The sequence below is a fragment of the Microcaecilia unicolor genome, chromosome 9 (genome assembly GCF_901765095.1).
Source record: "Microcaecilia unicolor chromosome 9, aMicUni1.1, whole genome shotgun sequence".
NCBI classification, from domain to species: Eukaryota; Metazoa; Chordata; class Amphibia; order Gymnophiona; family Siphonopidae; genus Microcaecilia; species Microcaecilia unicolor.
In genome coordinates, this window is record NC_044039.1 from 39,406,711 (window position 1) to 39,434,704 (window position 27,994).

The 27,994-nt window shown below is 41.8% G+C and overlaps 1 protein-coding gene across 1 annotated transcript in view; it reads right to left on the bottom strand.

Moving 5' to 3' along the window:
- SLC25A18 (solute carrier family 25 member 18) overlaps window positions 1-27,994 on the bottom strand; it is a 90,669-nt gene that overhangs the window by 31,086 nt on the left and 31,589 nt on the right. The window contains exons 3-6 of the mRNA XM_030214687.1: window positions 27,030-27,150; window positions 5,169-5,224; window positions 3,650-3,740; window positions 1,868-1,986 (exon numbers count right to left, since the gene is read on the bottom strand). Of these exons, the coding sequence (XP_030070547.1) occupies window positions 1,868-1,986; window positions 3,650-3,740; window positions 5,169-5,224; window positions 27,030-27,031 (268 nt within the window). The 5' untranslated portion in view covers window positions 27,032-27,150. The remainder of the gene's footprint in view (window positions 1-1,867; window positions 1,987-3,649; window positions 3,741-5,168; window positions 5,225-27,029; window positions 27,151-27,994) is intronic.

Genomic DNA, 27,994 nt, shown 5'->3' on the forward strand with positions numbered 1-27,994 from the left:
GCAGGCTCAATGTGGCTTACATGGGGCAATGGAGGGTTAAGTGACTTGCCCAGAGTCACAAGGAGCTACCTGTGCCTGAAGTGGGAATCGAACTCAGTTCCTCAGGACCAAAGTCCACCACCCTAACCACTAGGCCATTCCTCCACATTGGAATGCCTATTTCTATTATTGTTTATTTCAATTTGTTATACCACCCTTCCTACAGGAATCACAGGGCAGTGTACAATCAAATATTTGATTAAAATACAGTAAGGAAAGGAATGCCAATTATTATAGGACAACTGAAGGAATCCCAAGGGAGAGATGGAGGATTCACCAGCATGTTAGTCCCTGAGGAAGATTTTTGAAACAGAAACTTTTGTAGGACGTTGGGTACTTACAGTGTATGAGCGACGGAGTTGCAAGTTGAAAATTCAGATAAGTCTGCTCCTGTTTGTTTCTCTATTTTCCAGTGTGGATTTGAGTAAATGAAGTGTAAAGATTTCTCTTCACGCAACAATTAGGAGTTTGCTTTTCTCCTCCATATGGTGGACTGTGGCAATGTAGGACATTAGTAGAGCACATTATTATTTTTGGTTATGATTTCACATTGCACTAAGTATTTATGCACTTAATCAAAAATCTGGAGTGCCGTTTGGGGAGTGTTTATGATGTATAGAGCTTTTCAAGTGAACCATTTGTGGGATGGCCTGACTCACTAAAGTATTGCTCAGCTGTAGGTACAGCCTATACAGAACTCTCCTTCGGACTCTTTAAAAAAAATTATTAAAATTTACTTTATTGAATTTAGTTTGATTGTTCTCTACTAGTGTCTGCCTCATAGCATCGCCAAGCTCTCACACTTTTGGGATCGACCTTTTGTTGTTTAATTATTTTAGGACAGCAATAATCATTCAGAGATTGTTGCATCCAAGACACTCACTGATCTTACAGAGCCTACCCTTCCTTTTGTGTCTCTATGATCTTTCCTATCATTATTATAGTTCTATACCTTCCTTCAACTCTGTTAGTTTTATGTCTACTTCATTTTACTCTATGTATTAGATTGTAAACCACCCTGAAGGTGCCATAGGGTGGAATAGAAAATTCTAAATAAACTTGGAAAAAAGAAAAAAAAAACTGACCCATGAGGAAGTGTGGATAAGGCATGAATTACAAATCTTTACTCTGATGATGCAGTAGAAACTATATGTAGTTTGGTGGTGAAGGTTTATAAGTTTATGGCCTTTCTAAAACAGGCATACAACAGGCGCCTTTTTGGACTTTTAGTATAGGTGCCCTGTTAGAAAATTAGCCTCCTCATGACATTGTATAGTAACAATTTTCATTCATACCAGCCAAGTATTTCTAGAATTCTAAGCCCTTGAATTTTCCCCCACGCATTTCTTAAGTAAAAACTGTGGAAAAATTGTCCCACTTTGTTCCCTTCCTGTGCCCCTCCCCCATTCCCCATCAAAATCACTCCCAGACTTTAAAAACCAGAAAGGTCGCATGTCTTCCCAAGACCCTAATGCAACAGAAAGTTTGGTTCATCTCTGTCTACCCATTTAAAAGTTATTCGTGAGGGACAAAAACACACAAACCAAATCATACACAGACATTGAATATCAACTGATAAGGCACTCTTATAGAATCAAAGCTAAAAACAGAGGAAAATAGAAAGGATGAAACAGTTGGTTTCTACTGAAAAGATAATCACCATGGCAGTATGGTATATCACTAAGAGACAAAAGTGGACAAAAGCGTTCTCTATAATACAGCCAGCCACATGTGCAGTGAGGGACTATGAAATGAGTTTCTTGAAGCAGAGAAGCACTGGCATGTGACCACTCGTTTATGACTTGCTCTGTCTTCGTCTAGGTCTTACCCAGTCGCCCTGCATCCTGGAGCTGAATTTTCAGCATTTCCATTGGGGTTGTAATACACACCTGGCAGGTTCCAGCCCCACAACCAGCCAACATTTCCTTCAACAGAGTCAGATTCTTCCTATCAGACACAAAAGAAATTTAAGGAGAATTCATAAATGAGAAATAAATATGCACATACACGGAGACTGCAGCTATTCACGGAAAAGAGAGAAGCTTAACCTCCCAGCTTCCCAGGGATCTTCTTGTAATTGGCATTTGCTGCAGGATCAGAGCATATTTTGTATGGCAAAACAGATGAGTTGTAATCCCTTGAGAAACCTGTGACCAGTGACTTAATAAATTAAATGAAATGAAGATACCATTTATATAGACAGAGATGGGTGAAGACGGCTAGGTGAATGGGCAGTAATTCCACAGGAGTCACATCAATAGTGAACACTTTATTAAGGGCCCCTTTTACCAAGATGTGGTAAAAGGGGCCCTGCGGTAGTGTCAGCGTGTGGATGTGTCATGTGCCAAGGCCCCTTTTACCACAGCAGGGAAAAAGAAAAAAAAAAAATGAAATGTGCTAAGTGCACACTTGCTGCATGGCCATTTCTGGGGGGAGGCGGTAAGGGCTCCCGCACTAACCTGGCAATAACCGCTGCCCAATTTGGGCCAGCAGTAGTGCTGAAATGACACATGGCAAAGCAGCAGTACGGATACCGCCACTTTGTACAAGGGGTCTTAAATGACCCAATGCGGCCACGTTTCAGCATGTGCCTGCATCAGGGGGTCTTTATATTGTCAACCTTGTCTTTTAGATGCCTGTATATAGGCGAGATCGTCAACCTTCAGCAATACTCGCTAAGGATTAAGAAATGATAGTTGATACCTTGCCAACCTGATCTGAACCACAGCAGATTGTGAATAGCTGTGGTTCAGATCAAGACAACAAGGTATTGACTATCAGTTCTTAAGCCTTACTCAGCTCTAAGGTTGAGGATGTCACCTAATTACAGGCACCTAAAAGATAAGGTTGACAATTTAAGGACCCCTGATGCAGGCACATCCCAAAACATGGCCATGTCAGGTCATTTAATAAAGTGTTTAATATTGATGCAACTCTTTTGGAATTACTACCTAGTCATTTGTCTTTCTCTATCTGTTGACATCTGTGGAGACAGGTTCTTCTTTCTTTCTTTCTTGTTTGGTTTCCATCTATATAATATCTACTAATACAAATCAAAACAAGACAAAGCAATTAAACTAGAAAATTTAGGATTCTCATGGGGATTCTTTCATCCTACAGAATTTGTCCAACACTATAGGACAGGATAACAGTTTAAATATCAAGCTTAACATGGAAAGATACTTTTAAGCATAATTATTTAAATTCCTGCAGCAAAATGTAGTGACTTACTGTACCCCAGTGCCTCTCCTCATTATACTCTCTTCCCTGTTTTCTATCAAACGCCGTCCAAACGATAACACACCAATCAAAAAATGAACTGAAATCTTTTTCCATGCACATCCCTAGGGGGATAGCACCACTAAGCTGTTGGGGGGAAAATTTCAAGCTCCACAATATTAGTCTCTACTCAGTACTGTTGACTTATAACTTAAATAAGTGGTCTACTTTCCCTCATTTCATTAAAATTAACCCTATATTGTCTGTAAAGACCTAAGAACACAAACCAATAAAAAGAAACAAGATGTGTTTAAGAACAAAATAGGAAGAGAAATAGTGATCAGAGTCAATGACCAGGAGTGATAAAAAAAAATAGATAACAGGCCTGTACCCATCTCTGGAGAGTAGCTGTCTGAAGAAATCATTGGCTGCAAGCTTGATAGCTTTCTCTGGAACAACCAATGTCAGGTTCACTGCTGCCCCTGGGTGAAGAAAGGGAAAAATGGGTCATTTTAAGGAGCAAAGTGAACAGTCATTCTAATAATTTCAAAATAAATTATCACAGAACGGGGAAGGGATATATTCCAAGTGAATGGGTCCCAATTATTTTGGTGAGCTACCAGTACAGAGCACTAGGGTCTTCCAAGAAAGAAGCCTAGAACGTTCTCATCAACGTACACATGGAAGCCATTAGCTGAGATTCTGAGGCGGCCTATGAAGGACAACACAACTGCTAACATTTCATTTGCCGGCAAGACACATTTGAATCTATCACCCTTCCCAAGTGGCCATTCCAGGAGGACTGTAAAAGACTAGAAATTGCTTCTGGGGTTATTCTGAGCCTGAAGCGGTTTAGTCACTGTTTTTGGAACTGTGTTCCAGAAAAGACAAAGTCAACCATGCAGTGCTTTCTATCAGTAGGCTGGACGCTCAGACCCTAAACTATCTCTGCAATACAACTAGAATATGTTCCTTCCAAATTATGGGAAAATGCACAGTGTGGGGGCAATTCTATAACATAAAACAGTAACATTTATAAACCTATTGCTCATGTAAATGTGTGCATGTGCACATGTAAATCCTGTAAAACACCTGCTTAACTTACATTGAGGCATATTTTCAAAGAACTCAGACTTACTAAGTTTCATAGTAACCTATGGAGCTTTGTAAGTCCAAGTGCTTTGAAAATGAGCCCCTATATAGTGTGTTTTTGAAAGGAGGGTCATGAATATGGAGCTTAGACAGGGCTAAATGTTTACATATAACTTGCAGAATACTGTAAGTCACACAGGTATCTGCCATACAAGTGCTAACACACCAGTGATATGGCTGGAGTGATTGTGCCTAAATGTTATGAGAATATATACCCAGATCCTTTATAAAACAGACTTCTACCATACGTCTTCCATGCACCTTTAATTATGTGCCCTGTTACAGAATTGTCCTTTGTGTGGATTGTGGGTTGTGCGCTATAGACATCAGCGAGCCAAATCTGCTTGGTTTCCTGGATGTTTGTTTGCTTTAAAGTAAAGTTGAGCTGGAAGTTTACCTCTTCTTATATCTGGAATCTTCACCAGGGTATCAAGAGCTGATTGTTAGCTGCAGACTATCAGGGATATTCAGACAGACCTGTTTTTTTTTTAATTCATTTCCTTAAATATCATCCTGGCATCTACAGTCCTGCTTCTGTGAATGTTGAAGTAGGACTGCATATATCAGAATGATTTAATATAAGAGCTAAGAAACCAGGACTATTATTACTAGCCCACATAACAACAAACACAGGTCTTCTTTTAGATTATAACAGTTTTGTCAACTCCTAGGCTAGTTCTTAGTTCTTGATCATTCTGAGGCATCTGTGCATGGCAGAAACACCCCTTGTACTCACTGAAGAAGGAAACAGTAATCACCTCTGTACATGCCGAAAAAGCCCTCTGAACGCACAGTCTTAACCAAGCAATCCAGCCTGCAAACAGAAAGAAACAGGGTTAAAACAAGAGAACATCAGGAAGCATTCTGTCAATCACTACAAGGCTTCAGGTGCCTTGGATTTTATTGCACTGTATGAATGCTGGCACAAAATATAGGGCTGAATAAAAACATGCATCAGCAGAGAAACTAAAGATGGTATGGGGGAAGGGGAAAGAAAATGAGTGCGAGAGTCATCTTGTATAACTCAGCGTAAAACAAAAGGTCCATTTTATCAAGCCCTGTCCCTTTGCAAAATAAATATTCATGAAATGTTGCAGCTTTGACCAGGACAGTAGACAGCCTGGTATTGCAATTGTTAATCCCCTAGGAATATGAGCTGAGTCTTTATTGAAAAAATGTAAACCTGCCATAAAAAAGTTGGTTCTTTTGTCAGGCATTTAATACTACCTAGGTTGTTTTGCTGCTATAGGATCAATTTTCCTTCTCTTTGTTTTCATCCTTTCTGCTTTTTCTCTCCCTTTCCCTTCTCACTAATCCTCCCCACCTCTATATTCTAGCCTTTAATAAATGAATGTGTATACTTTCCTGTTAAAATTTTTTTAGTTCTTTTCTAATTTCGGTTTTTATTGTACACTGTCTAGATCTACCTGTTAGCCTAAGGCAGTATATCAAGTCTACCTAAATTAGGGGTCCTTTTACTAAGGTGCACTGAAAAATGGCATGCGGTAGTGTAGGCGTGGGTTTTGGGTGCACGCAGATCCATTTTTCAGCTTGCCTGTATAAAATGCCTTTTTAAAATTTTTGACAAAAATGGATATGCGGCAAAATAAACATTGGCGTACGTCCATTTTGGGTCTGAGACCTTACCGCTAGCCATTGACTTAGCAGTAAGGTCTCTCATGTTAACTATGTGGTAATCATCTACGCGTGTCAAGTCGGAATTACCACCCAATTTTTGCCGTGCACCAGAAAATAACATATTTTCTGGCATGCATAAAATGCTTGTAAAATATGAAATTTCAGAATGGGCCACACGGTGGCTGGGTGGTAGCTTTGAATTGGCGTGCATTGGGCACGCGTAGGCGCCTACGCAGCTTAGTAAAAAGGCCCCTAAATATATAAATAAATATATCTTCAATACACCTAAAATTTTGGCAAGACCTCATTTGGAGTACTTTGTGCAGTTCTGGAGACCATAAAGGATCTCTGATGGAGAGGAAAGGATTGTAGAATTTGGTATCAATAGGCAGACTGGAAAGGTCGTATGGTCTTTTCTCTGTTTACAATATTAACAGCTTCATTTTTCATCCAAGAGTATTCAAATCAACCCAGTGACTGAAAGTGGATATAGATGGGTTCTATTTAACTGATTAGGAGACTTTCAAAGATGATGTTTGGAAATGGAGCTAATTTGAATTTGCTATGACAAAGGGTGTGAAGACTTATACAATCAAAACGTTTGGTTTATTATTCTTTATTTGTTTAATACTTATGTAATTGTTCTTTCACATTGAAAGTATAGAGAGTGTTGTGTTTAATAAAGACAGCTGAATGTGAGAAATGTACAAGGATGTGAAGGCTTTTATGAGTCTTTTATATCCTCCCCCCCACCAAACCAATGTCCATAATCATAGTCAGATGGGCCATTATGTTTACAATCCTATGTTGGACGACATGTGGCCTAGCTTCCTTCAGAACCCAGCAGTCATAAGTTTCTGACTGCTGAGGTATAAGAAAGCTAATTTTTCTTGATTTAGTTCATGTTTGTTATGAGTCATTGATAAAATACCACAAACATATTAGCCTGCTAGAAGGCCTGGGGAGTGTGAAAAGAATAAGCACATTCTTTTCACAGGCAAACAGCAAGGTCAAGCAAAGACAGTAAGCAGAAAATATTTACCCTTTCATACCCTGCCACCAAAAAGCAATTACCACCTTATCACCTTTAAATACTGTGAGAAAAACAAATAAATAAATGTATTTAAATGAATAATTGGTTTAGTTTATTCAACTTGACACTCTATGTTTCAATTGCCAGACAAAAATTTGAGATTTTACAATACTGGTTTAGCTTGGCTCTTATTTGTGGAAAAGGCAATCTTCAGATCCTTTAGTATTCAATTGTATTATTGATATAAAATGTAGGAGCATGATAAATTTGCCTATGCCAGAGGCTCAGCATAAACAAACTGATCTCATGAATATTCATTGTGGATATCCTGAAAAGTTGACTGTCTGTGGATTCCCAGGACAGATTTGGGAAGCCCTGATTTAGAGTTTTGCCTAAATTCACTATGGGCTCTATTTCCTAAATTATGGTAAGATTTCCCAATACTGCATTGTCATTGCCAAAACTTGGCATTAACAGCTGAGGGCATCACCAGCAGCTTCCCATTCCGGGGAAATCAAACATATAAATGGCAAGTGACCGACTCACCTGCAAATGCGCAGTAGAGACTTCCCTCTCTGTCCTGCCCTCGCGTCAAGATGTGATGATGTCAGAGGGCGGAACAGAGAGGGAAACGGAGTCGGACTGTTGGATGCTGCCGCTGGAGCCTAGAAACGAACATCGCGCGCACCAACCTCCACCCCTCCCATCCCCGCCGCCACTCCCGCCCCCCTCCGTATCGGGCCCCCTGCACTGACCTGACAGCACCTCTCACCTCCGTGAGGGAAGGCCTGAAGGGAGGCGATCTGTGACTGCCGCTTCAAATGCAGGGGGCCCGGAGCTGAGGAGGCAGGCAGGTGAGACTGGGGACTGCAGCACCAGTGGCCTGACCCTGGTGCCGGGCCCCCCTTGGAGGCCCGGGCCTGGGGAATTTTGCCCCCCCCCCCGCCCTTCCTCTCGTTGGCCCTGCCAATCAGAGCCCAGAAGAACAAGTTTTAAAAATAGCTGGCCATATCACTGCAGGTTACCTCTTATCTATGTTAACTAAAGAGGGAACAGTCATTTCTCAGTAACAGCTTTAAATATAAACATGCACCACCTGCTGGTCAAACTAGAGAAATACACTTCAAGAAATAATACAGCTTTACAGGCTTAAAACCCACTGTTTTGTCACAGTCATATTATAATTAAGGAAAATATCACTGTAAATACAAACCAGAATACATCCAGAAAAGACTTCTAACACATGGTAACAATGAAAGAAAATAAAAACATGACCATATATAGTAAGCAAAAACTAAATTCAAAAAACCCCCAAAAAACAAAAACCATAAATCGCATGGTCTTGTTTGCAAAAAGCATGGTCAACTTGCAATATTATCCTATATAATAATTCTCACCTCCAACGTTCTGAGGCTGCCTGGAACCGTGGAAAAGGAAAGTGGAGTAGATAAAAGTGATGTCATTCCTGAAGTGCCACTGATTGGCTGCTATGACATGCTGCAGGATATTCAATAGACAGGAGTGGAAGTGAACAAAGCAAGTCTATGGTAAGCAAGGAAGCCCATTGGTTAATCTCTGATTCCACTCCCCAAAGCAGCCGTCATTCCTATATACTCAAAAAAAAAAAAAAGGAAACCTAGGAGCTGCTTCTCATTGCCGTTTTTACAGCTGTTTCCACTGGACAAAAGGAGTGGGGAGACACACAGACCCAGCAAATGGGAGGGGGGACCCTGCAACTGGGAGGGAGGGAGGGGGAACACCAGGGGCGTAGCTACGGGTGGGCCTGGCTGGGCCCAGGCCCACCCAATTTCAGCCCAGGCCCGCCCAGCGCCAGCCCCAGCACCCATTGCCGGCCACTGCTGCTTTTCCTGTTGAGCAGCAGGGCCGGCGCTACAAAAAGAAGAAGCGCTAACGGCGCTAAGGCCGAGAAATGTAAAAAAAAAAAAAAAAGCACTGTCTCGGCAGCCTTGAGGCATCTGCGGGAGGAGCCTGCGAGCCAGCAGCCAATGCCTCAGCAGCCAATGCCTCAAGGCTGCCGAGACAGTGCCTGCCGGTGCCGCGCTTTTTTTTTTTTAAACATTTCTCGTCCTACGGTCCTTAGCGCCGTTAGCGCTTCTTCTTTTTGTAGCGCCGGCCCTGCTGCTCAACAGGAAAAGCAGCAGTGGCCGGCAATGGGAGCTGGCATGCAGGGCGGGCCTCGTCGAAGAAAAGAGGGAAAACATGGAAGGATGGGGAGAAAAGAGGGAAAACAGATGGAAGGATGGCAGAGAAAGAGGGAAAACATGGAAGGATGGGGAGACAGAGGGAAAACATGGAAGGATGGGGAGAAAAGAGGGAAAACAGATGGAAGGATGGCAGAGAAAGAGGGAAAACATGGAAGGATGGGGAGAAAGAGGGAAAACATGGAAGGATGGGGAGACAGAGGGAAAACATGGAAGGATAGGGAGAAAGAGGGAAAACAGATGGAAGGATGGCAGAGAAAGAGGGAAAACATGGAAGGATGGGGAGAAAAGATAGAAAACAGATGGAAGGATGGGGAGAGAAAGGGGAGAGACTGGAAGGATGCAGAAAGGTGAGAGACTGGAAGGATGTGGAGAGAGAAGGGACACTGAACAGAAAAGGGTAGAGTGATACAGAGACACTGGTTAGAAAGAGGGAGAGAGACATTAGATGGAAGGATCAGGAGAGAGGATAGATGGATGGAAGGATGGGGAGAGAAAGAGGGAAGACGCTGGATGGAAGGGTAGGGAGAAAGAGGTGACACTGGACGGAAGGATGCAGAAAGAAAGAGGGGAGACTACTGGAAGGATGGGGAGAGAGAGGGGAGACTGGAAGGATGGGGAGAGAAAGAAGAGAGCTGCTGGATGGAAAAGGAGAGTAGTGAAAGACTGGAGAATAAGAGGAAGGGGCATGGGGAGAACAAGGGTGAGAAAAAGATGAAAAGCCATAAGTAGATGAAGGAAATTAAAGAATGGATAGTAAGAATGAATTAAATCAGGACAGAGAGAAAGAGGCAGAAAAATATTGAAGAAAGCAAAGAAAAAGGAGAGAAAAATGAGAAATGGCCAGGAAACCGTGGCAGAAGAGTTAAGCGAAAACGAAGGAAAGCAGAATCTAGAGACTGGGAGCGACACAATGAGAAAAAGTAATGGCCATACAAGAAAGGTAAAGAAAATAATTTTATTTTTAATTTAGGATAAAGTAATATGGTACCTGTGTTAATGAAGTTTCAGAGACCAATAATTCCTTCCTTAGGTCAGGCGAGGATACCGTAACAGCATTATACTGGCCTGAGGCAGGAGGTTTTGGCCTCTGAAAGCTCATTGAAAAGGGTGTTAGGCTATTAAATACATTTTCTGAAATCTGATGCACTGAAAAGCAGCACTTTACCCTGTGTGACAAATGCATCTGATTAGCGTGACTAAATTTTGCTGGGGGAAGGGGGTAAAGAGAAAATTTTGTGCCCACCCACTTTGGGTTCAGGCCCATCCAAAATTGGCAGTCTGGCTACGCCACTGGGGGACACCCCTGCAAATGGGAGACATACCCGGGGGGGGGACGACCCTGGAACTGGGAGAGAGGGGGGACCCTGGCACATACTCTTATTCTCACACACACACTCGCACCTAGTCTCACTCTCTCTCTGTCACACACACACACACTTGCACATGCACACTCAAACAGAGCAGATCGTTGACAAAACAAAACATAATTTATTAGTAAAAACCAATGGAATATACACACACAAATAGCCCAACACAGGCCGTGTTTCGCTCAACAGGGCTGTTTCAGGGGCTACACAATAGTCCTTCACTCTCTCAAACATACATACTCTGAGGAAAACCTTGCTAGCACACGTTTCCTTTAAAACAGAAACGGGCCTTTTTTACTAGTATAAAATAAAATATGATCCATAATAACAGAGCTAAAATAACAGGCTGCATAAAAAACAAAAATACAGCGGCCATCTTCCAAATTCAGAACACACCTGGTATCTCAAAGGATATATAACAAAACACTTAGGGGCCCTTTAATTACTAAAATGCAGCAAGCCACATGGCGATCTGGCAATACTGCCGGACTACAGCAGATGCATGGCGGTAGTGCCTGTCCCCACTGTACGCCATTTCAAAAATATTTACCACTGGGTTAGTGCGGGAGCCCTTACCACCTCCTAAATAGGTGGCTGTAAGGGTTCTCCTGGGAAATGGCTGCTCAGTAAGGGCCCTGTTTACTAAGCCGCACTGTAGGCACGCTAACTCTATAGCACATTCTAAAAATTAGGGCGCACTAATGCTAGAGACACCCATAGGAATATATTGGTGTCTCTAGCATTAGCATGCGCTAAAAAGTTAGCGCACCTACAGCATGTCTTAGTAAACAGGATCCTGAGCGTTTAACTTATCGCACGACCATTTCCTTTGTTTAAAAAAAAACACATTTACCCTCTGTGGTAAAAGGAGGCCTCGGCGTACAGCAAATCCATTTGCCGACGCCACCTCTTTTACTGCAGAGGATATATAAAAGAAGAAAACATGAAAACCTGACCATCTTTTTTATTTTAAAAAACTCTCTAATTCACTCTCCTGTGACAACCATTGCGGCAGTTAATAATCTTCTCCATAGATTCCAAAAACACCCTCCAATACGTGGATAAGAGATGCAAAGAAGATCATATCACAAAAGAAAACCTAAAACAAAAATTTAAAATAAAAGATACGTGCAGCAGATGCATTAATACATCAAGTGCTTATCTCGACTATCTGAACTACCGTGGATATGCAAAACTCATTACATCATTGAATGTGAAAATCACTTCAAATAAATGTTTGAACAGTAGTGCAAAGTATACAAACCTAAGTCCAAAAATGGTAGAAGAAAACCTAAAATGAATAGCACATGCATCCTAAAAAATGTATGGGTCTTCCATTTCACACCCTGAAAACCAACTTCTGCTTTCAACTAGACCCAAAACAGAAAATATAAAGAAAAAAAAAAAGACTAGCAGCTGCCATATGATCAAAGAAATGTACTTAAAAGATTTGGAAAGTTCCCCCTGCTTAGTCACTCTTACCATTATGAGTAAGTGGATTGTGTGTATTGATTGTCAGAACCCCGTGCAGGAATCATGTGGATAGATGTTAAGTATAAACACAGCCAGAGGAGCCAACTTTTCAAAAATGATTGGGGGTGTTAAGTCAAACAGAAATGACCCCTCCCTGGACACATTCAAGAAGTCTGCTCAATGCTGGGGGTGCTCAAGCACCCAGAGCTGGCATCTATGCCCAGATTCCACGAGGGGGGTTTACTTTTAAACAGGAGATAGATACAAAATAAAAAATGAACAGAGACCACCAGCAGCCTAAAAAAAACAGAAAAACTAAGGAAGCAACAGAATAGAGAAATCAATAGAGTTGATACTGCTGCTTAAATAGGTTCCCCTCTTTTCTGAGCCATCTACTCTTGTTATGTGGAGAAACCAAATGAATAGTTTATTAAGGCTGGAGTGTATGACAGCTATGAGGTCAGGAGAGAGTGAGAAATTGATTTTTGGCAATTTGGGAATCATTCTTGAATGCTCTATGGAATACACTGCATACTCAACAGGTTGCTAGTTTAATTGTGAACAGGGAGGGGTGGGGTAGGCAGGAGGGTGGATGGGCATTTCAAATAGTTTAAAACTGAAAGAATATTATGAACAATAAATAGGGCAATATACGTTTATGTTGCAAGTATGCACTTTGTTATACAGTATGTTTTTGCATTTCTTAATAAAGTCAATATCTTATTAATCACTCTATTGGTATTTGCTGCTTGAAATCATTTCAATTTATTCTTAAAACAAGTAAGGTTCTCGTCACTTTTCAGAGGAAAGACTTCAGATTCTCTGCATTTTGCCCCGGTTTTACATCACACGAATAGCAGACTGCTTCCTATCCTATGCAGACCATTATCTGCTATTTTGGGATAAGGTGCAGAATCGTCATTAGTCGGAAAACCTCCGCTTTGCTAACTTTAATTTCTTTCATAGACTTTTCATATTTATATTATAATACTTTCATAGACTTTTTATATTTATATTATAATATGCATCAGTACACTTATCTGGGCTGTAGTTTGCTTGATTGGGGTAGGAACCTGATGTGGATGTGGCCTGGTTTCCAAACATTCTTCCACTATGGTCAGACAATCTTGCTGAGGTAATGATGTATACAACACTATCACGTCCAATGTTACTAATATAAAGGGATGTTGGTTAGTGGGAACCACATCTAATATCTTAAAAAAATGAGTATTATCTTTTATACACGTTGCATTTTCTTGTACCATCTGTTTCAGAAACCAATCTACATACTGTGACAGAGGTTCAAGGAGAGAATCTATTGATGCTACGATAGGTCTTCCTAGGGGTGTTATTGGATCTTTATGTATTTTAGGAACTGTATAAAATAGTGGAACGAGAGGAAACGGCTTATTTAAAAAATCCAATTCCCTTTTCGTTAGAAAGTTCAAAGTTGTATGTAGGAAAGACAACATGGGCACTGAAACAGTGTTTGAGTGATCACAAGTTTAACATTATACAACAACGCAGGGAAGCCACATTAGTGGCCCACTGCATGGAACAGCATACGTTTGCAGACTTCAGCTGCATAGTGATAGATCAGGTGAGGGAGTCAATTAGGGGAGGGAATAGAGATTGAGGGCTGATACAAGCGGAACAACGCTGGATTTTTAGGTTGAAGACAAAAATACCGAATGGCCTGAATATTCGAATAGAGTGGAAAGCATTTCTATAAGCGAGGAAGGAAGGTGGGAAAGCTAGATGACTATAGTCAGTGGGTAGGAGGCCCCTTTAAGAATTGAGTCGGTAGTGATTGGTCAGGTAAATAAGCTGAAGGGATAAATACCCCAATGCCATCTAAGAGAGTAGGAGTCCCACGGAAGGAAAGAGCAGGACCCTCACAAGGTAGGCTCCTTCATGCACATTTCACTATAAGGTAGCTCCATATGGTCCTCTCTCTGAAACATTATATTTATACTTTGGTTGTAGGGCAGGTATAGTAGCCGAGGGCACTGCTCCTGATGAAGCACTTGAGAAACAGAGGCGCTCTGTCGAGCGTCCCAATCGATCAAACTACAGCCCAGATAAGTGTACTGATGCATATTATAATATAAATATAAAAAGTCTATGAAAGTATTATAATATAAATATGAAAAGTCTATGAAAGAAATTAAAGTTAGCAAAACGGAGGTTTTCCGACTAATGACAATTCTGCACCTTATCCCAACATAGCAGATAATGGTCTGCATAGGATAGGAAGCAGTCTGCTATTCGTGTGATGTAAACCAGGGCGAAATGCAGAGAATCTGAAGCCTTTCCTCCGAAAAGTGACGAGAACCTTACTTGCTTTAGGAATAGATTGAAATGATTTCTTAATAAAGACAATATTTAAAATAAATGCTTTGTTTCCTGTTTTGGGGCCAAGTGATCTGGTTATGTCATGATTGGTGGGCATGTTATGTAAGAGAAAGCCAGCCCCATTGCCCTGTGGGATGTTTCTATTGAAAAAGGGACCCATACTGTGGGAAGTGCATCTCGGTTGCAAATGACACTCTTACTGGTGAAATGTGAATAAACCAGACAGCAGTAGGACCAGGGCATACAACAAAAAGATGACGTTTGGGGACCAATGTGAAGCAATTCTGGATCCCTTTTCCTTGTCTATACAGAGACTCAAAGAGGGCTGTCTTATGGCAAGATAAATGCTTTAAAAAATTGATAACGTTTGTATTTCTATAGTTAAAGAAGTAGTGTAAATGTATTAATTTTGTATGTACATTAGTAAAATAATATCTCAATATATAGCCAGGATATTGCATACATAACAATACAAGTGGTCCCCAGGCAGGGGCGTAGCCAGACACCCAAATTTGGGTGGGCCTGGTCCCACGATGGGTGGGCAGAAGTACTCCGCCTTGTTGTCCCACAAGTGATTTCGTCTCTCCCTCTCTTGCCTGCATCCATATGGTCTCTCAGACATCCGCCCTTCCCTGAATAAAATAGCAGATTTTCACCGGCAGCGAGCAGCAACTAATACACACTGCTCATGTTGGCCCCACAGCCTTTCCTCTGATGTAACTTCCTGTTTCTGTAAAGGTGAAAATACATCAGAGGGAAGGCTGCAGGGCCGGTGCAAACAGTATGTATCAATCGCTGCTTGCTGCAGGCAAAGATCTGCTATTTAAAAGGTATGCAGGAGGGACAGTTGGGAGTTTTCGGCTGGTGGGGCTTGGGAATCCCTGTCAGCCACATTATAGATGTGCTGCTACAGGGTGGGCCTGAACCCAAAGTGGATGGGCCTGGGCCCACCCAAGCCCACCCCTGGCTACGCCACTGCCCCCAGGGCCTCAGTGGCATCCGCAAGAGCTGTTGGAAATTCATATTACACATCAGCTTCTACTTCCATACCGCTCATGGGAAAGACTATATGTGAAAAATACTGTATGTCTGGCCCATCCAAATGATTTATTTTCCAATCCAGACCAAAATTTTCCAGTTTATGGTAAAGATCTATAGTACACTGTTTTTTTCTCCACCTGTATTGTGTTGTTTGGTAGTGACAGTTAACCCCAGTTTACTAAGCCGCACTAGTGGCTGCCACACGGCAATGCCAACACAGTCCATTCAAAGTGAATGGGCTGTGTCAGTATTAGCACACAGCAGCCGCTAAGCGGAACAGCTTAATAAACGGGGGCTTAGTTTGCCTGTGATAGTATCTGCTATAGTCTGTATTGTTGAGACTTTGTCTCAGAGGGGACATTTAGCTTTGAGGCTATACTTCCTTTCTTTTTTCATCTGGTTTTTTTTTGCACCATTTTTATCATTTATTCATTTTATATACCGTTTCTTATTTATTTTCTTATTGCTATTGCAAAACAGAACGGTTTACATTAAAAAGAAATACTTCTCATACAAACAAACAAATAAATAAGAACTCCAATCATTGATAGAAAAGCACAGCAACCCCCAAAAAACAAAGAAATACATTTCTAGTAGAATCTATTACTCAAAAAAAAACCCACAATTACCTATAATAAATATAATTTACCAAAACTTCTACACCTTCCCTGCTATCATAAATTCTGTTCAATACAGTTTGTAAAAAGAAAAGTTTTCAGAAGTTTTCGAAAGTGAATGTAGGAATCCTCTAATCTAATTTCTTTTGGAAGTCCATTCCAAAGAGAGGGAGACAGAAAAAAGAATGCCGATGCACGAGTAGATTCCCATCGAGCCTTAGCCAGCGGTGGAATATCTAATAGTTCGCATAGGAGAATAGGGAATAGTCAGATTAGATAGGTAACTAGGAGTAAGTAAATGAAAAGCCTTATGTGTCAAAGTGAGTACTTTAAATTTGGCTCTTGCTTCAATCGGAAGCGAATGAAGTTGGTATAATAAAGGTGTTATTCTATCATCCCTCTGAGCCCTACAAATCATGCGAGCCGCTGTATTTTAGATTAACTTTAGTGATCCTTGCATAGATAACATTACAATAATCTAAGTGTGATGTAATATACGCGTACGTCAATGTTTCAAGAGAGTCTTTACTTATTATATTTCTAATTGAACGGAGCTTCCTTAAGTGAAAATAAGACTTTTTAACTACATCAGATATTTGTTCCTCAAAAGTTAGTGCAGAATCAATAATGACCCATAAATATCTGAAGGATTTAACTGTAGGAATGTATTGACCAAATAACATGGGTACTACTGATGGAATAGCTCCATGTCCCACTATCCATGATGTTGTTGTCTTATCCGGATTTAATACTAAGTGATGTGTTGCCAACCACTCTGCCACTTTATCAAGACAAGTTTGAATTGGTGTAAGACCTATACTTGATGGCTGGACATAATGAATGAGAAGGAAGTCATCAGCATACGAATAAGAACTAATACCCATTGTTTGAATGAGTAATGCCAGGGGACTAACGTATAAATTAAACAGCAATGGTGACAGGACCGATCCCTGTGGCACCCCACATGATAAACTATATAACTTGGAACAAGATTGCTGTTGAATAACTTTAAACGAACGATCTTTGATGAAGGATGTAAACCATTTTTGAGTTTGTATATAGGTCACACATGTACTATGTCAGCAGGTTGAGCAAGGAATTTTGTTTTTGATTATGTGGTAGTTTGCCCTGCTTTCTCTGTGGATTGTGTATTTTAAACATGTACAGTGTACATAACAGAGAATATCCAATTCAACGTGTTTAACATCTTAATTTTGTTTCCAAGTAAGCCACCGATATCAGTGTTGTTATACACACAAGCAAAGACCTATTGGAGGGATAAGAGAAAAGTGTCTACAAAGCCTGGTACGAGTTTTAAAAGATCTGTGCAGTCACACCCAGTCTGCCAGAATAAAGTACTCAGAAAATGTTCTAAATCTCTCATAGCACACTAATTATTTGCAATTTGAATCATCTCATAACAAAGAAAAGAAAGAGGGGGTATGGAGAGGAGCAGATAGATGGGCATTGCAGAACAGATAAGAAAAACAAAAAACACCAAACAACCCACACACATGAAAGACAAAAAAAAAAAAAAGAAAGAAACCAAACCATAAAGAAGAAGAAAAGAAGCAAAAGAACCTTAAACTGGCTCAGCAACAATACATCTAGGAGACCAAACTCAGTTCAGCTCCTTGGATCCACTGGGGCTGGGGATGTTATCAAGACTGTAATTATTCCTTTCAGAGTAGGGAATTCTTGCTCTTAGACACAACAATCTCTCCTGGTTGGCACCAGGGCACATATATATCAGGTTTCATAGCGAATTGTGCTTTGTGGTTTTCAGTCTGGGCACTGTCCCTGTTATTGATGGGCTACAGAAGAGTGGAAATACTGTGGACAGATGTGAGGTCAGTGGCATTCCTAGCGTATTTGACATCCAGAGCGGATTATTTTTATAACACCTCCTTTACCGCAACTCCTCCCTCTTTCATCCCCTCCCCCCAGTCCAGCAGCTCCCCCTGTCCTCCTTCACCCCCACCAGCGGTCCAGCAGCTGCCCTCTGTCTCAAACCTCCCCCCCCCCAGTCTACCTTTAAACATGGCTTTCTCCCCTCTAGAGGTAGCTGGCAGTTTTAGGGGGTCTTTTACTAAAGATAAACTTGTTATCTGCAGCAGGGCCCATTTTATTCCTATTGGCCCTGCTGCAGATAGCTCGAGCTAATCTTTAGTAAAAGACCCTCTTAGCGATTGTTCGCAACACACTGCCTATTCAGCCCCTGAGAAAACAGGAAGTGGCTGAAGGGGCCGATGGGCAGATGATCAGAAGCAAATGCAGGTGCTTGAAGATGTTAGCACCATACTAACACCTGCGTTTGCTACCGCACCATGATCAGAGCCCCCCGAGCACGTGAAACAATCCGCTTGCGGGCTCTGAATGCAACTAGCATGCAAGCAGGGCTCTTAGCACAAGTAGCAAGCAAATGAATGCTAAACCTATTCTTCCCCAATGATCAGCAACCAGCGCACTAAACATTGGCTTGCTGGCCGAGGCAAACCCTACGTCAGATTGGAGCTGGTGTTAGGATTTGCAGACCATTGGGGAGGAATGGTGAGCCCTGTCTAGCATGCATTTGCACACTAGCAGGTCCCCTATTCCCCCCCAATGCAGCACCCCTCCCCCCAGCAACACGGGGGCTGAAGGTCCGGCAGCCCTCCGGTCCCCCCAACCCCAACACAGGTTCGAGGGGGCTGGAGATCCGGTGGGTCTCTAGGCCCCCTAACCCCCCCCCCCCAGCATCCCCTCAGATGTCTCTGGTGGCCCAGTGAGCCGCGGCTCAATCCCACCTGGTGGTTTAGCAGCCATATGGTGTGAAGCCCCACCCAGTGCATCACAGGATGCACTGGGCAGGTCTGGGCGCCATTTTCGAGATGACATCGATGGAAGAGGAGGGAGGCCACCTCCCTCCTCCAACGAAGGTAGGGGGTGGGGAAGGGCTGCTAGAACACCAGGTGAGGGAGGGAATTGACCCACCGCCCACTGGGCCACCAGGGACATCTGAGGGGATGATAGAGGGATCTCCAGCCCCACTGAACTTGTGTCTAGGGGGTGTCCTCCTGCCCCCACTTCGCTTGGCTTGGGTTGGGAGTAGTTGGGATCTGGTGGTCCCATGGCTTTTGATAGCCCAGACCTGTCAAACAAGTGCGGAGGATTGTGCCTGCGCATGCTCAGGCACAATCCTCACGCACTTCTAACCTATGATCAGAGAGAATAGCGTGCTTAAATTTGCATGCTATTATCTCTGATCATAGGGGTGGTAAAGCCTGCGCTGTTCCAACGCTATTTTTAGAGCATTGTTTGGAGCAGCGCAGGGCTTTGAATCATCTGCCCATGAATGTAGAAGGGGCAAGATGTAGCAGAGTCTCCAGGAAGTGTGCAGGCAGAGTTATGTGAATTGCTTCCGCTGCTGGCTGCCTCTAAAGGACAGAAGCCATGTTAAAGGTAGCCTGGGGAGGGGGGGAACTGCCAGACTGCAGAGGGGTGGGATTTGAGAGAGAGAAGAGTTATTTGAATCCCCTTTATTGCCTGTAGCCAGGGCAAGCTGCACCCACTGCTCTGTCCTCGGTACACCTCTGATGTGAGTGTGCAGTGTAATGAGCTCTCACTCACATGAAGCTGACCTGGAAACACAGACATGTACAAGGAAGCCGTTGCGCCTAAAACAAACAATGAAAAAAAATAAAGGATCTAATAAATCATGGCTTAATTTTTTTGCATAAGTGTATAAATCCACTCAACTTCTTTTTTGAAGTTAGTATAATTCATTTCTTATATCAATCATGTACATTACATAATACAGCAGCAATATTCCAAATTAATATCGATTAAGATCACAATGTCCAGGTCTTCAGTACACAGCCAGCCAATCTGGATTGAAAATACCAGCATTAAAAATTCACATATTACAAAAGTGTCTTGAGCAGGCCTGCAGTCATGTCTTTATAGCCAATTCTCCCCCACCCCATACCTTTGGTTTGGAGAAGGTCTGATCCTGCAGGCAGGTAACTGAGCAATAAGAAATTGTGTTAACCTTTGTGAGATATTTGAATCATTCAAAAGCACTGAAGATCAATTACCCCACCTAGTGCAGGCAGAATAGAACTGCAAGACCCCTCTTCCTTTTTCCGTCACATCACACACTGAAGCAGGTGCATGTGTGGAGTCCTGTGGAAGGAAACTACTGTGGAATGGGCAAAATTCATCCAACAAACATATATTAAAATCTATGAAATGGGGGGTGGAGGGGAGGAGGAGAGAGAAAGCAGCAGAGAAAGGGTAGAAACCAACTGGAGCTAGGCACCTGAACAACAGAAGCTAGCAGTGAATAAACTTTGAAATTAACTTTGAATGAGAATAGATACCCAGTGGGGAAACAAGAGGAAATGGGGTGGGGGGGGGGGGGGGGGGGGGGAGAGAAAGGACAGATTGAATAATGTTGGTGGATGTTATACAATTTTTCTGGGATGGTTGTTACAGTTTTTTTTCTTCGAAAAATTCAATAAATCTATTGAGCCTAAAATCAATGAAACAGCAGGTAAACATAGCACTATATGCCAACAAAGGGTTAACCCCCCCCCATCTACACCCACCCCCAACTTAGAAAAGTATGGATTTTCCTGTTTTTCAACAGAAGTACACACTAGGAGCTGCTGCTATGACTTCCTCCAAGTGAACAACTATCCTCTGCAGTCACTTTTTATGAGGTCTTTCCCTGAAAAAACTGTTGCTGCAAACTTACAGGGAAGCCCCCCCTTCCCTACTCTGAGTGGTAGAGTCAATTCTATATGAATCCAAAGCTCAAGGTGAATGAGAAATCCCCACTTTTCTAATATACTGGTATGCTGCACTACTCAAAGCTGTGATTTTATTAGTGGTTATTTTTATAATGAAAACCTTGGATTAAACTGAACCAGCACTATCTAAGAGAGATACCTCTGAGGTATCTAATCTGGTTGGCCAAGAAGGGTCAGTGGTTACTGAAGGCACAGCTGCAGTCAAAGAAAACAATAGGTCCCAATAGCCACACAAACTCAAGCCCCGAAGCTCAGAAGCAAATGCGGGCACTAGAGGCCATTAGCGCCAGACTAGCATCCATATTTGCTAATGCACAATGCTGAGAGCCGATGAACACATGAATCAACAAGCTCCTTGTCTGCCAGTCAATGAGCATGCAAATGCATGCTGCTGAGCTGATTCCCTATTCCTCCCCAATGCTCAGAGGACAGCACATCAAACAAGGGCACTCTTGCTGCTGAAAACCCTACGCCAGCTTGGAGCTGGTGTTAAGGTGCCTAGCAGTGATGAGAAGAATAGGGAGGGCAGCAAAAGGCACTGGAGCTCAACCCCCTCCCAAAATACCCTGGTGGACCTCTGTCCTCCTCCCCCCCCTAAATACCGAAAAGAGGTAGATTCCCACTGCAATGGAAAAGGGCCTATCCAATTTTCTTAGACAGATGGCATGGTGGGCATCATTAAGGACTTATCAAGTGGGGGTAACCACTGAGATCACGACACAGGGGGGAATAACTGTTAAACAAGTTGATGACGGTATGTTATGCTCAGTAGTTGTGCAGGACAGACGCCATACTTGACTGTGCAGGTATAACATATGATGTGTATTATTGAGATGTCGTCAATAAAAGTGTTGACCTGTGTACACAAGAAGGGGAAGGAGAGTTCAAAGTACCAATAATGCGGTTATTACTCTGATCTGACGGAGGCAGGCTCGTTTGCAACCTTATATATTGAGTCCATTGATTACTCCGCTGTATTAATAATATATGGGTGGGGGGGTGGGGTAGGATGGGGAAGTTGGGGGAGGGGGAAAATCAAAAACTAAAAGTTTGAGACTATTGTTTAGAATTGCATTGGCTTACACAGCATAACTTGTTTGTGACTTAGTTCAGTGGAATGTACTGTGTGATTATTATGCTAATCGCTAATAAAAATTGCTTAAACATAAGGACTTATCAAGGTTCAATTTGAAGCCTGAGAAATAATATTCTATCTTTTATTGGCAGCCAATGCAAATTGTACAAAAGGGGGGTTGCTTTGGCGATGCATGGTAGTCTGAATATGAGACGTGCGGCAGTGTTTTGAGCGGTTTGTAGGTTTTTGAGGAGATCCCCGTTAAGTCCTGCATAAATAGAGTTGCAGTAATCAAATTCTGTTAGGACTAGGGACTGGATTAGGGTACGGAAGATTGATTTTGTGAAGAATGGTCTTAGTCTCTTCAGTTTCCATAATGAATTGAAGACACTTAAGATCACTTTGGAAATTTGATTATCTACTACTAGCATTTATATAGCGCTACCAGACGCACGCAACGCTGAACACTTGACATAGAGAGACAGTCCCTGCTCAAAGAGCTTACAATCTAGGTAAAACAGACAGACAAGACATTACAAGCAAGGGAATTACAGGGTAGAGAGGAACAGGGAGGAGGAGAGCAAATGAGTAGCGGTTAGGAGCCAAAGGCAGTAGTGAAAAGGTGAGCTTTCAGCATAGATTTAAAAACAGGTAAAGAAGGAGCTAGACATATGGGTTCAGGAAGACAGTTCCAGGCATAAGGTGCCGCAAGACAAAAGGAACGAAGTCTGGAGTTAGCGGTGGAGGAGAAGGGGGACAACAAGAGAGATTTGTTCAGAGAGCGGAGTTCACGGGGAGGAATGTAGGGAGAGATGAGAGAGGAGAGGTAGTGAGGGGTCATAGAGTGGATGCATTGGTCAATTGTGACTCCTAAGATTTTCATAGTTGAGTCAAGGGGATATGTGATGTTCTCATTGGTAAATAATTTAAGATTTACGGAGTGATGAGGAATAGTAACTATTAAGAATTTAGTTTTTTCGGTGTTCAGTTTTAATTTGAAATTGGATGCCCAAGATTCCAGTAGTGAGATAACTAATCTGATGATATGAGTAATTTCATTTATTTCTTTAGTGAATGGACTATAGATGGTAACATTGTCTGCATAATGAATATTGGGAGACCATTTTTCTCCAGTAAATTGCCTAATGGAAATCAACATGATGTTAAATAGGATGGGGGACAATGGAGAGCCCTGGAGCACTCCACAAATGGGACCATGCTGATGTTTAGAAGGATATTATGATCAACAGTGTCAAAGGCACTGGACATATCAAACTGGAGTATTAATATTTTATTACCAATGCTAAGTTCTTGTCTAAATTTAGCTAGGCAGGTGGTGGTAACAGTTTCAGTACTGTGAGAAGGTCTAAAACCGGATTGTGAGCTATGGAAAATGGAGTAAAGTTGGATATCGTCCATTGGTGCATGACTAACCCCTCCTTTACCTTTACCAATAATGGGATTGAAGCCACTGGTCTGTAGTTAGAGACTACACTTAGCTGGTTTGGGTATTCTTCGGTATGGGAATCAAAATAATGTTGCCATTTTGAGGGGGGAATAGGCCCTGAGATAGCATTAAAGTTATGTTTGAGTACAAATAGCTTATGAGTAAATTAGGGGTTGATTTGAGCAGGTAGCTAGGGCAGTTATCAAGTAGGCATTGTGATTTACCATATTTGTGAAGAGTGCATTTGACTTGATTAGTTGTAAGTGGGTGAAAGGCCAACCAGATTCTGTCTGCTTGGGAGCATAGTGGTGAAGGATCATATAGATTAAGAAAATGATCTATTGATGTTAGGGAGTTATTTTTAGTTTTTGTCTGATTTTAGTTATATTCTGTTCAAAATATGACGCCAATAGTTCAGTTGCTGGAGTGGGTTCGTTTGTAACATAGTAAATGACGGCAGTTAAAGACCTAAACGGTCCATCCAGTCTGCCCCATCAAGATAAACTCATTTTACATAGTATGTAATACTTTATATAGTAGTTACAGGTTGAGTATTCAATAGTTTATTTACTAGTGTGTAAAGTTTGCGCAGATTAACTGTTTTTTCGACTATGTTTTGAATAGTAAGTGATTTTTGCTTTGATAATCATGCTCTTGTATGATTTTAGGAGGTTTTTTTTCCAATTAATCCATATCATTGGATTTCTTTTGATCCAAATTCTTTCTTGTCTTTTACAATTACATTGCATTAGTAGGAGGTCTTTCTTAAACCATGGAGATAACTTATTTTTTGGTTGGGATTTTGTTTGTAATTGGTGCAAGTTCATCTTGAACAGTTTTGCAAATGTTGTTCCAATGTTGAATGAAATTAGTAGATGGAAAGGAAAGTTACCAAACTGTTCATTTGCCCAAAATTTTGAGGGGTCAATTTTACCTCTGGTTTTGAAGGTATGTGATGTGTTAGTAGGCTTAGATGAATGGGTGGATTCTTTCCAGTTAGCCTGAAAGAAAGGCTGTTATGATCTGACCAAGGTATCGAGACCACTGTGGTTCCGATATGAAGTTAACTAGCTGTTGAGCCCATTAAAACGGGCTAGTATGGGGTTTTGGCAAGCCTCCCTCCCCTTGCTGCTGCCCCTCCCCCCCCCCCGAGTCGCCGCCACCATCCCTGCACCCGGCCCGGGCCCCTCTCTTCGGTATTGAACTTACATCGGCGAAACGAAGGCAGTAGGCAGATCAGCTGAGCTCCCGTCGGCCTTCTTTCTCTGCCTGTGTCCCGCCCTCATGTGATGTAACGTCGGCGAGGGTGGGACACATGCAGGGAAGAAAGGGCGACGGGAGCTCAGCTGTTCTGCGTGCTGCCTGCATTTCGCCGATGTAAGTTCAATACCGAAGAGAGTGCTTGGGGCCGGTGAAGGGGGAGCAACGGTGGAGGCAACCTCAGGGGGGGGGGAGTGGTAGCGCGTCGGCGGCTTTGCGCAGTTTCCCTCTCTGTCCTGCCCCCGTCATCATGTATTGACGTGGGGGTGGGCAGAGAGGGAAGTCTCTACTGCGCATTTGCGAGTGAGTACGGTCACTCGCCATTTATATGTTTGATAGGGTCTGTAATTTTGGTTGATAATAAATCTAGCTGATGGTCCTTTGATGTGGGAGGACATTCCATTGAAGAGTCAAAATTGCCAGACATTAAGGAAATCAAGGAATTGTTTAGTATGTAGATTAGTAGCATTTTCAAGATGCAAGTTGATATATCCAATCATAATGATATTGTCATTATTGTCACATATGTTGGCCAGGTTTCAGCTATTGGGAGGATGATATAGTAATAGGAGGCAGATAGATTTGGATAGGGAATCGTCTTTTATAGAGCAGGGCAACAATTTCTAGGTTTTTCTAGGGGCTGAAATTCAGTAATAGCTTTTACCTGGAGGAATGATTTATAAATAATAGCTAAGCCACCTCCTCTCTTTTTGGCTCTTGGAAATTAAGAATGGAGTATCCAGGTGGAAATATGTCTAGGATTGCTGGATCATCTTTTGCATGTAGCCAAGTTTCGGAGGTAAGGGCAAGACCAAATTGAGTTTTGGTTATCCAGTTTTTAATGATTCGTTTTTTGTTGATAACCGAACAAGAATTGGTATAATCTATGAGTATGGATAGGTAGGAATGCTTATCAATAATTAATAATGGGACTTTAGTGAGTACGCATTTGTTGTATGAGGTATTTGAAAGTTGTTGTTATACTTAATGGGAAGTGTGATGTTTGGAGCATTATGAACCAGTATTGAGATTCTAAAGTAAAAGGATTATTTTGGTATCTGGTAGGTACCCATATGGATAGTGCCTAGGGGAGTATATCACAGGGATATATAGATGAATTCAAAAGCACTGGTGAAATGACTTGTGTGTCTTGATAGAAAGAGTAGGTAAAGTAACCAGTATAACAAGAATTTTAGTAAACTCATTATACAGCACTGAGAAAGTGATTTTTTTTTTTTGTTTTTTTTGGTAACTGTGCAATATATAATGTGAGGTAAAGATGGTGAAAAAACAATGTTGATGTCTTGTGATGTTAGAAGGTATCTATCAATTCTTGCAAACCAAAACAACAAGGAATGGTAAGAATACTGTCTGTGTCAGACTACAGCATTAAAATGACCTAAATTAGAGTGAGGAGGTCAACTAATGAGAACACAGAGGTGTATGAGGTAAACTAATTATACATAATAAGTTAACAAATAGTAAAACTCATTGACATCTGTGCAAGTCCAAGTAGCAGGAAATGATGCACTTTGTTGACCGTCAGTTCTTAGGTCAGTGGAATGCATTTGTCAAGTTACTCTTGAAGTTGGTCACAAAGGGTATTGACTAACAACCTGGTTCAGAATCCTTCCGAAGACGCTGCTAAAGTTGCGCACGAAGGGGCACCTCAGCATTGTAGTCAGATTCAAAATGGGGCGGGAGGTGATAGCAACCGCTCGGTTGCACTTTCTGATGGTTTGTTGCAAAGCAGTGGGTAAAGGAAGGTCCGGTATAGCCTCCTAGGTGGACTGGGGCTCTGAACTGCAGATACTAATGATGTTTAGAGGGTGTAGGGTGGATTTCAACACTTCAGCAGTTGTATTCAAGTTCAAAGAGGATAGGAGACCTTATTAGGTACTAGAATGTGGGACCTTCTTCTGAGGGATCACACCTTGATAAAGTTTGAAGTGATGCACAAAACGGATGTGCCCCTTTGGATCACCCCTTAGGCATGACGCCTGAGGCACAATGCCTTAGAAGCAGGCTGCTTGTTGTGGGAGATGCTTGCTGGTGTCACCAACCGTTTGCCTGGTTTGAAATTATGTTGTGAAAGATGGTAGATGTTGGCTATAATGAAGGTTGGAGCTCAGCAGCTCTAATAAGAGTGTAGGCTATATAAAAACGGAAGCTCAGCAGTTCTAATAATGTGTAGGCTGCTGTAGAAAGTGGGACTGGACTGGTATAGCCACAAGAAAGGTGACTTGGCCTACTGTCAATATCTCCACCTCAAAAATAATAGTTTGTATCACCTACATTCCTGTGTAGACCCCTTGGGACTTGTTGGTTCTGAAGTCGCGTTTTGCCAGGTCAATGGAACACACAGGTCACACCCACCAGCCCCGCTATTCCTCCCATTGAGACACTTGCTGTCAACCTGTAATGAAAGAAGAGGAGAAAAAATTTATATCCACTACTAACAGACACATACACACACACACAACCAACCAAACCTCTGCTCATCTTTACAATATTCTTTAGAAAGCATATGTTTGCTGTTTCTAATTAGGGCTGGATGATTCTCCTCCTTTCTTGTTCAAATTCAGATTCAGATGTGCCAATATTGAGGCTAATTTACTTGGTTATGAATACAGCCTCAGGCAAGTCTGAGTTTATTCAGGCTGAAGTTTTGCATAACCAAAACAAAATTGAGAATGTTATAATGCTAGGGCTCTTCAGCTTGAAGAAAAAACGTCTGAGAGGAGATATGATAGAGGTCTATAAAATAATGAGTGGAGTAGACGTGAATCGCTTGTTTACTCTTTCAAAAATAATAGGACTAGGGGCACGCAATGAAGTTACAAGGAGTAAATTTAATACAAACCAGAGAAAATATTTGTTCACTCAACATGTAATTAAACTCTGGAATTCATTGCCAGAGAATGTGGTCGAAAGCAATTAGCTTAGCAGGGTTTAAAAAAAGGTTTAGATAATTTCCTAAAAGAAAAGTCCATAAGCCATTTTTAAGATGGGAAAATCCACAGTTTATTTCTAGGATAAGCAGTAAAATCTGTTTTTCTCTTTTGGGATCTTGCCAGGTACTTGTAACCTGGATTGGCCACTATTGGAAAAAGGATACTGGTCTTGATGGACCTTCGGTCTGTCCAGGTATGGTAACACTTACATTCTTAAGGGCATCACACGACCTTTAATTTAATTTTTGCCTGACAACCTCCTAGTTGATTATTCCCACTTGACGAGTTACAGCAAATCAAAAATCC